Source organism: Melopsittacus undulatus, chromosome 3 (assembly GCF_012275295.1).
Source record: "Melopsittacus undulatus isolate bMelUnd1 chromosome 3, bMelUnd1.mat.Z, whole genome shotgun sequence".
NCBI lineage: Eukaryota > Metazoa > Chordata > Aves > Psittaciformes > Psittaculidae > Melopsittacus > Melopsittacus undulatus.
Window position 1 is genome coordinate 82084378 of NC_047529.1, and position 16659 is coordinate 82101036.

The 16659-nt window shown below is 36.5% G+C and overlaps 1 protein-coding gene across 2 annotated transcripts in view; it reads right to left on the minus strand.

The window, feature by feature from the left end:
* Nucleotides 1-16659, minus strand: part of UTRN (utrophin) — a 377071-nt gene that overhangs the window by 36449 nt on the left and 323963 nt on the right. For both annotated transcript variants that reach the window (XM_034061252.1, XM_031049855.2), the window contains 4 exons: nt 11996-12081; nt 7640-7797; nt 4968-5134; nt 2430-2541 (listed from right to left, as the gene is read on the minus strand). In XM_034061252.1, the coding sequence (XP_033917143.1) occupies nt 2430-2541; nt 4968-5134; nt 7640-7797; nt 11996-12081 (523 nt within the window). The remainder of the gene's footprint in view (nt 1-2429; nt 2542-4967; nt 5135-7639; nt 7798-11995; nt 12082-16659) is intronic.

The following is a 16659-nucleotide window of genomic DNA, read 5'->3' on the forward strand; positions in this document are numbered from 1 at the left end:
TTCTCACCTGATGCAATTATCATTAAACTCATTTAAATGCAGAATTGTCCCCTTGCAAATTTAATTTTAAAAATAGATTCCTTAGACCTTCTCCAAATAAATTCAAATTTAAGTAGATGTAACTGAGCTTCTGAGAAATTCCTTTATAAACTAAGACTGAAATGCTTACCTGAAGACAATTAAAATTATTTCCCTCCATCTGTGACTAAGCTCCAGTTCTAAAAGACAGCTTTATTAACCAGGGATACATCTTCTTTCCCTAATTATTGCTAGTATACTTGTTATTGATGCGTTAATATACATTAACAGTAAGAAAGAGAAACTAGATTTTATCAATGCAGTTTGATGAGTACATGAATTTGTACTCTGCTTTGCAACATCAACTACAAAAGTAACATTTTTAACACCAACAGCTTTTAATTTGGTTGAAAAGAGAGCATTCTTCCTATTCAGGCTGTCTGTACTGTAATATAATGGATTCTAAGGAACAATTCATTGCCTTTTGGTACCTTCCTTTTATTTTATTTTGGTTTTTCTCCAAAGATGCAGCTCTTTTGGGTTTTTTTGGCCATTATTCCATTTAAACATAAGCTATTCTAGGAACTCGCTGGAATTCTTGAATATTATCTTGCATTAAGTGAGTTTAATATATGGAGAGGTTTAGCAACAAGTGAGTACACCAAATGTAGAACATTATTACGAATAGTGATAACAAAAAACCAATGTATTCTTTCTGTGAAATAAATTCTTTATTCCAAACATAATTCAGATGAGATTTGTTAAAATGGACTGCATGTGGGTATTGATTATGGAAGTTTAACAGGCATATAAGGAGCTAGCAGAGCATACTTCCAGCAGCACCCTAGAAAAATTGCCATAAAGTCCCATATTCAGCTTCCAAATTGATACGGGTCAGTGCTGGACCTCTGGACCTCTAATTTTATTGCCATCTGAACCTCTAAATTATATGCCATCTCTTATTCTGCTCTACTTTAAACTGCCTCAATTTCCTTCCTTTAAGTCCTATATCTTTGCCTTCCTTCACTCACTGTAATCAAGAATGTCATCTTATTCCCTTTAGTATTCCGTAGCGGATTCGCCTCATCCCTCCCATATTTCATGGAAAGAAGGGACTTTTGCCTTAGGTCACCTTATTTTGCACTTAATATTGCTTTAAAACTACATTCTTTTTGCAGCAGTAACAGAAATCTTCATTACAGTACAAGCTGTTCCTAGTCCCAGGGACGGAGGGGATTCCAACCATTTCCAGAACTTATTTTTCTGTATGAATAACAATATTGTAAATTAAATGGCTCACAGCTACCTAATGTGAACATGTTTAACAAGGACTGAAATTTTATCTCAGATAGCAAATCTTCTGCTTCTAGACAAAACTTCTACTTCTAGAAAAAACCTGGAAGTCATCAGAAATAACCTATCCTGTTCTAGGGACAGTACCATACCCCATACCAGATGTAATCTCTGTATTTGACTAATGCAGCAGGAAGGGTATCTTATCCTGTGGACTGGCAGCATTATCTATTTTGACACACCTTACACTTCATTTCTGAATTTTCTGTGTCTTGCAGGCAGTAAAAAATACTATTTCTGCTCCATGACCATGATATAAACTAAAGATGAGGTTTGAGATAACTTTACAGGGAGAAAAAAAAAAAAGATAAATATGTCTTGGACATGCTCATATTGTTTGGGTTACATTGGCTAAGGAAGCAAGTAAGCAATCAGTATCAAATCATGTCTGAAATTTCATTAGGAAAATATTGTGTTGTAAAATTGATCCTTGTTAGCAAACTTCTCACACAATTTTTGATTAGAAACTGTCAATTCTGTTTTCTCTTTTTTTTCCCAGCTACACACAATTTTTAGATATCCCAGTAAATAGTAATTACTCAGCAGAATGAAACATGACATATTTCTAAGCACGTTTTTCAAGAGGCAAACAAATGCTGAACCTGAAAGCAAAGATCACATACCTTAAAAAATACTAAAGCACATTAGTAGAATATTAAATATTCTTTACTATGATATAGCAATAGTAAAATGAGTCCCTTTCCTCTGACATGTTCACACCAATATAGTGAGTGCATGTGCATGTACAAGTATACAAGTACTTCAATTATATCTAATATTCCAGCTTTGCTTTTACAAAACAAATCTAAAGTTCAAATCTCTCAGAGGTGGATACTTCTACCCATTCCCACATAATCCACACACCACCCACATGAAATCAGCAGCACTAGCAAAGTCCTTGACAACTTCCAAAGAGAAAGGCAGAAAGGCCCTACTAAACATATAAAAAGAAAACCTGGCAGACCATGTAGGTGACAGAAGACTAAAAAAAGACACCACTGAGACTTCAAATAGTGCAAAAACAACCTGTTAGGAACAGTCAATAAATTGGTACTCACTGGTATACAATACTCCACCATTGGGTAATGCAATTTATGTCCTTTTGCTGTACGGCCAGAAAAGAAACAACTCTGACAGACATCATAGTTGAAATGTTTTAAGCTCCGGTACCTATGGGGACATTAAACAAAGCGATTAGATCTTCCTAAGTTTAGTTCTAAGATTTACTTGTTACTAAGCCTCAAGAAGGCAAACTATTCTCTGAAATGGTATGATCTGCTTTCCAGCAGCAGCTACACAAGGACACACTAAGTTTGTTGGGATTAGTTTAGGAAGTACCTTCAAGTCTGCGCATGTGTGTGACCAGGACATGGCACAGCCAACACTCATCACAGCTGCAGACCTAGGGGCAGTGGTGCCACTGCAGCAGCTACGTGGGAGTGGGACACAGGAAACTTGTAGCCCTCTTAGGCCAATTCACACAACCTTCCTACACTAAACAGGTCACCTCATTGGGTATTTAAAAGAAATTCCTGCCTCCTTTAGCCATACAGAGAGCCAATGTCAATCATCTATTGCCCAAATTGCTTTACAGCAGAAAATCTTACAGTCATCAGCTTCATAGATAGAGCATGAAAAGTTATAATTTTAAGGTTCAGACTCACTTAAAACTATATGGCTTTAGTTTTTCTTTTCTTCTCTTTTGTATTCAGATGGTATCTCAAAAAAAAATATATAAACCAGACTGATTTATATGTTTTTACATTTACCAGTTAAATGTTTGTACATCATTTTGATACTCAGAAATTCTAAACAAATTTCAGAAAATAAAACTCTTTGAGAATTCATGAATTATAAAAATAACATAAAAATAAGTTTTAAAATTACATTTATTTCTTTTTTTTTAAGAACATTTGTATGTATAAACAAGGTTACAAACTTATCCAGTATTCCTCTGTATTAAATACAGCCACCAGGAACATGATTTTTTTTTTAAACTAAAGCAACAATTCAATTCCAGATTCCGCCCACTGCTTTTTATATTATGGGTGTTCTGTGGATGGGATTATATCATTTGTATGAAACTAAAATGAGCTAACGGAACCAAATTGAATAGCTACTGAAAGTTAAAATTTAAATTAAATTGCTTCCTGAGAGCTGTTTTCAGTACCAATCCACATTTTTCCCCAGATGAGTTTTATGTTTTGTTTTGCGAGAGAATATGCGTCTATAAATGTAAAGATTCACTTTTAAGGATGCTGATGCAACTGTTTATAATCTTTACTCAGAGCTTGTCTATTAAATGGCCACATCTACCTTCTGCTAAGACGCTAGATACTTCTGTTGTTGCAGATCTCTAAATATGTTGGAGAAATTGTTGAAAATTAGCCATTCCTTTGACTTTCATTCTCTTCTTGGCTCTTTGTCCTCTGTCTCCACACACAATATTTCAGAATGCACAAGCTTCAACTTAGGCATCTAAAAGATATCTGAGCTGGACCTTTGTCACCCTATGCTCCCTCAAGCATTAAGAAAAATAGGAACATTTAGCATTTCATCACCTCTTAAGACAGGCGACAAAGTTGGAACAGATTAATTATTTTTGGAAGTACTCACATATCTATATTTATAATAAAATAAGAGGGCTGCTAGCTCAATCAGACTGAAGCATGAATGCCTCAAGCTGACCTTAGGATTCATATCCTTACTAGTTAAAACATCAGAAAAAAGGAGAAACAGAAAGCATGTGGAACAAAACTTACCTCATTTGCCTAGATATCTAAAGAAAAGTCTTAGAATCACTTACAAGAAAGCCTGCTTTATATCATTCCTAAATAATGCACTCAAATACATGACCACAGCAGAGGAAAAAGCCAGGGATGTTTTAAAAAAAAATATTTTATACACTGGAGTAATCAATTCACAAATGCATTTTAGTTGTTACAGTACTAAGGGTACCAACTATCTCATGCCCGATGATGATAATTCATATTTAAATCATACTGTTTAGGAGAGGAACGTGGAGACTATCCCTAGTATCAGTTGTTGATATTTTAGAATTCACAGTTCCCTTTGAACAGATGGAAGTTTGATTATGTTTAATGCTTTAGACAGGAACTGTGCAATTCTCATCACAGTAACATATCAATGCTTGTGCTAAGCAAAGAAAGACTGGTGTTGAAGGGTGTTTAATATTGCCTGGCATGAGTTATTTTCCCAAGCCTTATGCAGGAGAGCAGGCAGACAGGACACATCTTTTCTTACTGATCAGCTCCTTTTATTCTTGTGCTAATGGAACACTTGGGGTTCATTTATACTTCATTTGCTATCTATTGGTTCCACTAATGCCAAAACACCTGATGACAGCCTCCCCTGCATACTGGTCAGTAAAAGGACCATTGGGTGTCTAACAGTGGTACTGCAGGAGCCAGAAAGGCAATAGCTCATGTCAAACTGTGGCCACAGCATGTGTAGCAGATCCCATCTGAAAGCAGGAAAATTGTGTAAAAACTAACAGAAAGAATTGTACTTGTTGGAAGATTTAAAAGTGTGGGTATTTTCAGAGAAGTTTTGCACCCAGTTTCTCTCCTTCTTACCTAAAGCCAACAATTGGACACTCTTTACAGATGTTACATTTGGCCTGGTGTTTTGCTGTTTCTGCAGCTGCCACACGGTGTAGAACTGGTAGCCATACCATAGACTGTGGCTCTAAGCGCATCCAATCTATAAATTGCTTTACAGTTATTTCTGGCTTATTGTGGTTCTGTGGAGAGAAAAAAACAAACAAACAAACAAAAAAACCACCCACATTCAAATTAAGGAAAGCACAACGGGAACAAAACCAAAGAGCAGGTACAAGAAGATTTTACTTCAAACTCAACTAAAAAAACAACAAAAACAAAAAAAAACCCCAAACCACCTGTGTAAATCCTTTCCATGCCACATTAATATAAAACCAGCTGCAGGATATAAGAAAAAACCTCAGTCAAAATTCAGACAAAGAAAACAGGTTAGTAAGAGTATAGAGCATTGAACAGATGTGGCCGTGACAGAATAAACAGATGGTAACAAAGATGGAGCACACAGTAAAGACGTAATGAAGTCCATAGTAAAGCCATCTTTGAAAGGAATAGAATTGAGAAAGAAGTAAGGGAACATGAAAGGGAAGGATTTTCTGCAGTTCAGACAGGTTATCTTTTGAGTTAGAGTCTATGCCAAACTGCTAAAAGCCAGTAAAGTCTGTTATTTGCCATGAGACTAATTCAGGATTTTTACTGTGGCTTGACCCCACAGTATTCTTTCAAGACAGCACATTAAAACACACAAAAATTAACAAGTACATAAATAAATAATGAGAAAGAAATCGGCTACTTATAGGAAATCACTGCAAGAATATGCCGCAGCTAAAGTATTAGCATGATTGTTTTAAGAAGCAAACATGCTTCCATGTTCTCTTTAAGCTGCAACCACTAGAGGAGGCTACCTGTAAAGGTGTCATATTCACAAATGCATTTGTGATATATTGTCAGCAATAAAAACAGACATCATCTTTCTGACCTCACTGAAAGTAATAGAATACAACCTAAAATGAAAGTTATTCTTAAATGTTAACACGTGACAAGAAACAACATCAGGCTTCTTAACCTATTCTTAGATCAAGTAAATTTTGCTGGTAAGAGGGAGTGGCATGAAAAAAAAACAACTGAACCCAAAACAAATCCCCCACTGATTTCCCCACCAGCAAAATATCCATTTTCACTAGTCTGAGAAAACTGTCATGCAGCTGCAGCCTATCTCTATGCTTTTTTAATGACTGGGGACTGAACTCACACTATTCATGTGACATGAGGGATGCAACCTTATCATCAGTATAATCATAATCATAGCATCATAGAATAGTTAGGGTTGGAAAGGACCTTAAGATCATCTAGTTCCAACCCCCTGCCATGGACAGGGACACCTCACAGTAATATCACTTAAAGTAATTAAACACTACCTTCCCAGTGCCCCTCACCCATAGTTGAACAGCATGGGAGATGGGGCAGATCCTTGAGAGATATAAAGATCATTCATCTGTGACAGAAAAAGCCTGCCACTAGGAAATGCATAATTTATTTCGGTATGACTTGAGCCGCTTGAGGCCAGTGATAGATACATCAAGAACTATCCCTTATTCTCTGAAGCAGAAATGTTAAAACCTCAGGGGAAGTTTTACATGGTTAATTGGTGAAACCAGCTTCCACAAATATCTACCAAATTACTCATTATCTGGACAAAGAGTCTTCCAATTCCTGTCATCTCAGAGTCCAGAATTGAATCTAATACTTCTGAAAAAAATTAAAGTTAGTACAACTGAATTTTTCAATGCACTGAAAATATAGAAAGGTCTATGAACAAATGGCAAATGAAAAATGCTCTAAAAGTTCACTATAACATTTAGTGCTTGATTCTGTAAAATCAGAAATATTAAACTCAGTAGTTTTCTATATGCCATAGTGAATTTTTAGTCTACACATAATTTCTGACAATACTCAAAATCAGCCACTTTCACAGAAATAACACACTCAAGCTGTAGTTATCACTAGGAAACAGTCGGAGCCTTAGGTATCCTTGACAAAATCTGAGCTGGGTTGTGTTCCATTACATCCCTTTTTCAAGTCTCATCTTCCTTAAACAGACACTCCTTGCAGCCTAATTAACCCCCTGCATGTAGTGTGGAGCTGAACAGCAGGCTCTTAAGACAGCTTTATTCCATGTTCTGATTTGTTGCATAGAGGCTCACAATGTATAAAAGACTGTGCATGAAGTTTCATGCAACCACAAGCTCTTTTGTCAGTAAAATAATGCTAAATAATTTTCTGATGCACAAGGACAAAAATTACTATCAACATCATCCTCTTGTTCTGCTGAGATCATGTCCTGTTCCAGCAGGGAAAAGCATGTTGTTCTCACAGTATCAGGTTGCTCTGAATGATGCAAAGCAGGATAATTGGCTGCTACAAAATTTCTTAACAGCTTTTAGAGCAGCTAATATTGTCAAAACCACAAAGATTTATATATGTTTTTTTCTAAACGTAATTTGTTTGATCCTCTCCTAAACCATAAACCATCTTTTAAGAGCTGCATTTTCACAATAACTTCCTACATTTAGATGCAGGAGCATATTTACTTCTGCTCAAAAACTCAGTGGACATTTTTAAATTAATCTCATATTAAGACTTCAGGGAGGGGTTTGGTTTTTTTTACATGAAGGTCTTTGTTATCTTACCTGTTGGAAGCAGCTGCGCACGCTGGGTTCAATGTTGCTGCCACCAAAGGCTGCAACCTCCCCAAGCTGCCGTGGGATCTGGATAGCATCATGAAGCAGCAGGCCCAGCTGCCTCTGGTCACACATTTCTGTGGGGCCTGCCACCTCCTTGAAGAGATCTGCAACACCAACAAGAGGTACCAGCTCGATTTAATTTCCATGTATACCACTGCATTCATTGGCTGGCTTGGATTAAAGCTCTAAGTAATTTTAAAATTAAAAAAAAAAGAAAATTATACCATTCCCCTAGTTTTCCCATACTGTTTCCTGCCATAATAACCATTACTAGATTAGAAATAAATGAAAGTTGAAAATTCAGTCTGACTGCACTTCTGATTGCAAAACAAAGTTTTGTTCAGAAACACTCAAGAGAAACTCATTTATTATACTGTGTAAATTGGTTTGCCTTTCATTTGGAGCAATAGTCAAGCTTTGCCAGTGTGCCTCAGGAAGTCTGGTCATACTTTTTATCTTGACAAAGGAGTCTGAGGCAGAAGACAGGATTTTCACAAAAGAGAAATCCAGATGACTGAATTAGGTTTTAGAAGTTCTTGTATTTTTCTTGCCCTTTTCTTGACTAGTCAAGCAATGATACAGCATCTTCAGTGCCCAGTGGTGAGGAAAAAAGCCCCACAGAAAACAGCAGTGACAGAACAAGTACTGCATGGTTGCAGGCTCATCTGGCAAACCCAGGTCCTGGCTAGCTTCTTCAGCTGTGGCTGGGATGGTTTTTCTGTTTCTAAGTGTTAGTTTGAAAAACCTGATAGAAAAAAAAATATAAAATAAAAGCCTATTTCATTTTTTCTGTTTGCATCTGTCTACAGCAGAAACAGGTGCTAAAAGAAAAACAATTCATTAACTGCTTTAGCTGGGAGGAAGATTAAATCATTTCCTAAACCCTAAAACTTGGGTTGATTGGAGAGGTAGTAAAAGGAGGAAAAAATTACATGGCAGGAGAGGAAATAGGGAAAATGATTAGCTAGGGTTAATCCAAGTAGGAAATCTAATACCTTTGAAGAGCTTGAACTCCACCAAAACACTTCACTTAAAAAACAAAATTTAACACTGGCAGATGTGCCATAACTAGTGAGTGTCCAAATGCAAAGGAGTTCATGGATGCTATCCTCTTTTCCAATAACCCTCAATGCCTTTGATGTGACACACAGGAGCAGAACCTCCCAGGCTAAAGGTATGGAAAGCTGAAATATTTTTGCCTTCTGTCCTACCTCCTTAAATTACCCCACAAGATATTCCCTGGCCAAGGAGGCATGGTCAGAGCAGCTCTCAAGTGGCAAACATGTAAGAAGAGCTCATTTTACCTCTGACAGGGAGCACCCAAACATATGCATGCCAGTGGGAAAAGGGACCTCATACATCACCCACCACCAACATCAGAAGTCACAAACTCTTAAATGGAGTTTGTTAATATGTACATACATATATGAGTTTACACATAAAATACATTCCTATAAATGTTAAACTGTATAATGGACTCTACCAAAAGGGCAAAAAGAATGACTGGGGAAGTGAATGAAAAGATTATTCAGACCTGAGCCACAGGAACAAAACAGAAGCAAGAAAAAAGTAAAAATAATCAGTTAACCTTAAATCAAATTCAGACTCACACTTGTATTTCGAGGATGACAGTCAATGGGACTTAAACTGCAAAAACCTGTAAAAATGTACTGACTGGTTGGTATAGAAGGGAATACTTGAAAATGTTGAAAAGTTCGTTAGATTGGAACTAGATGATCTTGAGGTCCTTTCCAATCCTAACTATTCTATGATTCTATGATAATAAGAGAGTAGTGAAATGTTCACACACACATTTTATGTTGCATTGTTAAAAAACAGGACCCACATTCTTTTTTTTTTTTCTTTAAACTATCACAGCATTAGTTCCAAATGGTGTGAAAATTAGGAACATAAGCATAACAGTAAACAAATTACAATCCAAGCATGTTTTACATCACTTGAAAACTGAACTGCTTTACAGACAAGATTTGACTACTTGAAGTAGCCTCTTTCACCCTGAATCCTACATTTTTAATGTAGTAAATTATATGACCCAAAAATCTACAAATCTATACACTAAATACACTAAATAAAACTCCAGGTGCATTTTCTGTTTGTGCTGCCAGTCTGGGCTTTCTGGATTAAAAATGAGTCCAGCTAAGAGTGAAATGCACACAAACTTATTCCCAGTTATTACACACTACATCTCTTCACCTCTAAAGCTGAAGAAAACAGAGAGAAGAATAGAATTCCTGCTGTCCCTTCGGAAATTCACACTCTGAGACATAATTTGTCTACTGATTGCATGACTAGGCATAAAACCTGCTGTGACTAATCAGACACACAAATTTTTTATTGTTGCAAACACTTACTGGAATGATTAACTTTTACCTTCCTAGAACATCTGGGACCACTAAAATTGAGTGCCCAAAATTTGTATTAAGCACCCATATCTGGGGATATTGCTCTTCCTTCCAAGTGACTTATATTTTTGAAAACACTTATAATTTCCATTACAGTTTTCTCTTTGAGATCTAAAATGGTTGGACTTGATCTTAAAGGTCTTTTAAGACCTGACTGATTCTACGATATGAGAAAATTTCTCTCAGCAGTAGATCAGTAGTAGGGTGTGGCAAAATCAAAACAAGCAAGAGAGCTCACACCAGAGATCAGTCTGTGACACAGCCTGTGCCAGAGGACCCTGAAACACTAACTGCAGAGCCACCAGTCAGTACCTGACACCATTACTTCCTTTCTCCTTTGGCAAAATTTCTTTCTGATTAAAGCCTAGCCCACTGATCAAAAGTTATAACAAAAAAAGGTTGCTTTATCTGACTGTTAATCCTCTGCTTTCAGAAGCTGTGGAACCCTTTCAATTTCAGATGTATTTCAGGTTGAAGTTATGATCACTGGGTAGAAAAGGCTCCTGAGACTTTTTCTGTATGATTTTTTAGGACTTGTTACAGAAATCTTCAGGAAAAAGATCACTGTGTGTTAACACAGATTATACAAAACTGCAGCCACCATTTTTATTTGACGACTAGACACAAAGTAACAACATAATCTGACCTCATAATCTTGCTCTGCTTCAGTACCTGTATTCAGTGACTGCAAATATATTAATTCATTACTGATAGCAATTTACTGAGTTTATTCACAGGTTTGGGTTGGTTTTTTTTCTTTTTTGAGCCATCTTTTTGCATGTCATCATTCTGTAATCCACAGCCTCACTCCTGTATTTTATGAAAACCTTTTAATTCACACCAAATGGCAGATTACCACTTGAATTATCATTACTGAACAAAGGTATTTCTGCCAGGCTCCTTTAATTATGGATTTATTCACAGATACGTCAAATGTTGTAAAGAAACTAAAAACCCCAAAGCCTCAGTATGCCAATCAGATGGCCAAAACATGATCTTACGCATAAGATACCTGTATTCTGCTCAATATTAATAGCTAAAATTATAAGATTACCTACAAATGCTTTTAAGGAAAGCTGAAATTGTTGCAGAGCTCCAATGGTACAGGGTGAACACAGACTCTCTGTATTTTATATGTGCTTACACAATATGTCAAGTGACTACTGCAAAGAATAGCAATTTTATGTAGATAATATGTAACTGTCCATCTAGGATGCTCTTAAGTAGTGTTAAATCTCTTGTTCTGTTTTTGTCAGGGGTGTTTGCCACAATGTGAATGTTCTTCAGCTCCTGCAATTATTTCTGTGAAGTATTTTTATATTACTCGGAATTTCTCAAGCTTCCAAAATTACTTAAATCAACATAATATAAACTTTCATGGTGCAATTTTGGCAGAAAGCATGCATATTGGAAAAATATTTTCAGAGTTCAGATCATAATTCCCATAGATCAGAAAATATGACTGCTGGATTTTGATGTGTTTTCTTGCTTTATCAGAAATGTTCAACTGTTCCAGACAATGCTGACTTGCTTGATTTTTCCCTCATCAAAACATACATATGCACAAAAGACAACAGAATCAGTCAAAGAGAATACTTCTCTAGCTTCCACATGGTTACATTCTCCTTGCTTTTGGGGAGAGCAATAACACACATTAAACAATGCATAATTGACATCAATAGTTTCCAGTCAGGATATAAATCCTATTTTCTCTCTCACTGATGATAATGAAAACAACAATTCTATTTTAGTCACAAGAAAACTGCCTTGCTACAAGCATGAGAAATGTTTTACTATGAATTTTACTATAATGTGTTCTGTCATAGTGCATGACTTAACTATATAAAGTAAGCATTTTATAAAAGACATTCTTCCTTACATCTGTATTTCTCTTCCAGAAGGCCCTTAGAAAGAGACATCAAGCCAATTTTCAGAGACTGCACTCGAATTTTTCCAGTTCGGCCACTGAAATAATAAAGATAAGAATTTAATGCAATTTAATTTTATTTCATTCCAACTCAAGTTATAAAAAAATACAAAGCCATTGGTGAGTTCTACTTCAAATGCACTTCAAATCTCAAAACAAATTAACACTACAAATCACATTAAGAATTCTTCCCATAAAAAAGCCCAGCTTGCCTTCTAAGTGGTTTACATGTCAAAACAGTTTGTACTACTCCAAAAGGGCAGATATTTAGCTCTGTAAAGCTCTCAACACGATTTAATAATGTGGAATACAGAGAAAAAAATGCACAAGCACACAGCAGGGAAGCCTATTACACAGTGTGAAACACAATGACTGCAAAATAAAACCATGTGTTCATATAACAGTAATTCATTGTTTTCACTTTATTTTTTCCTTTTATGTTTAAAATGCTTTACTGTATATGTATACCAAGACATAAACAGCCAACCACATGCAGTAATTAAATAATGTGGAGCTGTTGTTCTTTTTAAGCAATGTTACTTCAGGTTCATCTTGTCCAACATGTCAAAAAAAAACCCAAACAGAAAACCCAAACCAAACCACTACGCATCAAGCCTTAAGCTACTTGAGAATAAGTAAGTGGTAACAAAAACAAGTGATTTTAAACCTGCAATACAAACACTGTTCAAAAAAGTACTAAAGCAACAAACCCAGGGCACATGGAAAAGGACAATTTTAAAGTTCAAAATATGAGTGCAGAAACACATTCTTTAAGAGATCTGATAATTTCTTTTTTCAAAGACCATAAACTACGATGCAATTTGTCTTTAGACTGGACATGGCAAAAAAAATAATAAATCATAAGAATAGTAGTTAAACTGTATATATTATACATTGACCCTGGATTTAAAGTTATTTGGATGTTTCACCAGTAAGTATCACCACAACCATTACTTTGTTCCTTTCTGTCATACAAAAGTGATATATCCTTTACTTCTGAAGTGGTTATTAGATATCTCTTTCTGTCCTATTTATTCAACATATCGTCTGCTGTCTGATTTATTTCACAAATGTTGGGCCAAATACAAAATTATTCATTTACTCCTGGGCTCTCAGTAAATTAGCTAAGCACCTTGCAGATATTAATGCATTTTTCTTCACAACCATCACTTAATCTAGTGAGAATAGACAGCATTATCTTTTCCATTCCACAAGCTGGAAGAGAGACACAGAGAAATTATTGCCAAATTAATAAAAAATGCACAGTACTTTTACTGCCTAGCTTGAAAATGTGGACCCAATTTTCCAGAAAGTTATGAAGTACCACCTATTTCACGCATTCAATCCTAGCATTGAATTACCTTTTTTAGTCACTGATACTACATCATTCTGACACACCTTAATGTATAAATGGCTCATTCTGCAACCTTCATGAAGTTCTGTGTAAAGTTGTCCGTGTTTTAACTTTGTATTCAATGGAAAAACAAAGCAGGATTCAGCTTTGATTTAACTCATGACTGGCTACAGCATTTGTTTGTTAAAAGCATAAGCTCAGAAAAAATTTGCAGCTAACAGGGCACATATATGGAGGCTTCAAACTTCTCCAGATTTCAGCAGATTCCTATAAGGACTGTGAAAAACTTCCTTTGCACAAAACCAATTTTCTCAATAAATTATAAAAAGAATTACAAAGCCTGCAATATTTAATTTTTCTAAAGAGCAACATATTTCCCACTAGCCTTTTTCTTGGAAACAGATAATTATTAGCACTATAATTATATACACAGTAAAAAATGGCACACCAAAACCAAGATTTCCCTCCCCCCGCCCCAGCCTGTAACTGTAGCACTGACACTTCCAATTCAATGGTTTAAATTTGCCCAGCAAAACCGCTGAGGTTGGGAGGGACTTCTGGAGATCATCTAGATCAATGCCCCTGCTCAGTCAGATAAAACAGCTATTTCCCAATCATATTCAACTGTGTTTTGAATGTCTTCAAGGATGGAAGTTCCCTTCACTGAACTTCATGAGATTCTTGTTGAGCCCTTTCTCTAGCCTGTCAGGGTGTCTCTGACTGCAGCACAACCATCTAATTATGCTGTATGTGATAACATTTAAAAATCAAAGCCTTACAGCTGGAAAGTTCAGGAGAATTTTTAATTCTTCAATTAATAAAAAATTTATGGGTCAAGTATTTAGAATCAAGTGCCAGCACACCACTTAGATCCACTACAGCAATACAAGCATGCCTGCCATTAAAAGGTCAATTGGTAAGACCACCTGAATCAGCTCAGATATGTTTTGCTCTGATCCTGATAAAAGGAAATGTGAACCATTATATCTCGATTAAAAGTTGTCCATTCTCCATTGATACAACAATGAAAGGCAGTATCAAAATGGCACATTATTGACCTCTGATCTATCTTCAAATGAAACACAGTAAAACCATTATAGATACTTGTCACAGGTGCTTTTCTTGTTTACTAAAGTCCATTTGTCCTTCTGGGTATATGTGAGCCCTCTTTCCACAGGCAATACAAAGGATTCATTAACCATATAGTGTGATGCTGACATTCTTCTCCTTCCTCAAATGAACTGTAATTTTATTGTTCTAGTGGGGAACAGGAAAGCAAAGAGAGGTGATAGGAAGGAGGCAATAAACAAATCCATGCTTTTTTAAGTTATTCTGTTGTCTCTGCATATGCTTCAGGGAAGCTCTGGCTTATATGCCTTCAGCCACCGCCAGTCAAGAGGCAGCACAGAACCCAGAAGTAATTTTACTTTTAAACCTGACAAAATAAGTGTGAAAAGGTATGCGTCATTTCCAGGCATGGTAGGAGAGTGAGCAGAAAATATATAGCAGAATAGTTTAGTGGGGGAATTGACTAACTAGATCAAGGTCAAGGGCATAAGGGGGTACCATGCTATATGAGTAGAGGCTGCATTGAGAGCACACACAACTTTGGTGCATAGCTTGAACTCTCCATCCAAGCAGAGAGCAATCATTCAGCTGTTTCAGAGATCCAACACAGCTGTAGAGAATAAAAGAAGTGACCTTATATACAAACTGATGACTGTCACTACTATACAACAACAAATAAATAAGAGGGGGAAAAGGGTAAGCTAGAAATGGCTCTAGAATCAGAGAAGGAAAGAAGACCACTTTTATCCCACATCTTACTACAAGAGGTACTGGAATTACAGGATGCAGAAGAGGAGAGGAAGACATGATTGTTAACAGTGGCAATTGACACAAGCTATGCTCCCTCAGTTCCCTTGCTAATCCTGTAACAACTGAACTTCAAACAAGTGAAACAACTACAATACCAATTTTTCTACATCAAGTGTGTGTAGCATTTGTGATTCATATAATACAGATTCGTACTACTTGGCTACAGGAACATCTCAACAGCAGAACAGTGTGCTAAATCCTAAACCAAATATTTCTGCCTCTGCTCAAACACCTCAGAAATTCAAAGACAGACATCAGGCTGGGTTTAAATTATCAGCAGGTATGTCTTTCAGGAAAATTAGCTTAGCAAACTTTCCAAAAGCTTTCCAAAATCATGTAACCATCATATGCAAGCTTCATTCCTTTTTCTTACATCCTAACAGATTTTGTACCCAAAACTTATTTGACAGGCAAACATGGTCTACACTATAGTCAAAACAGAGGCTTGTGACACTTACAAATTATAAATGTACTAATCAGGGTATAATTAATATTAGATTGTTGCATATAAGCATACAAAACTATTGTTTAGCAACAATGTCATGTAAGTATTCTGTAGTGCTGCAATGGCATAGCCAGATATAATATATAAGCATTTTACCTAAGTATGTGCACAATGTGAATGCCAAAGGGGCATACAGTGATGGGCACAGCTGCACACAGGAGTTAGACAGATAAGAAAAAGCTGCCAGACAGACGACAAGATTAAGTATAAGAGACTGCGAACAGGAACACACAATAAGTATGACTGACAAACCAACAGAAAACAAGGTAAGCAATATCAAACTCAGAGAAACCCTTTGTTCCCCAGGGATGTCGGGCAATGGCATAAAAGCATCAGGCACTAGCAACAAAAGCTGGAGGAGGAAAAAGATGAGCCCACTTCAGTTCAGAGTTCTCTTGTCAAAGAGCTCTCACGGCTAGTCAACATTGACACTGTGACTAAGGACTACCACAGACTGCATCTATCTACACAACCCAGCAACAGAAGGCAGTCTGTTAAATATCTGCCTCCCCATGATCAACCACAGAGAAATCAGACAAAGAAGCTATTTTTTCTTTTCTATGACTGTGTCCTTTCTAGAGCTCTTCTTACTACTATCACAGCCTGCTAAGCTGCTCCCGCAGAGTCCTCTATGAGTCAAGAGGGCTATCATCAACACAAGGAATGCAACTGGAGTGCACCCAGAAAACTTCCATCAGCTACCATCAAAACCAAGGCATAGAGTTAAGCTGACTAAGCAGGTCTCTCATCCTCCTCATCCCTCAGAAGTGAAATTAATACACTGGTAAGGGCTGGGATATTAATTCAGCAGGGTGCTAGAATGTGCCAGGTGTACCAGTGCCACAAGAAATAACAAAGTTGAAATTCTTCAGGCAAAGA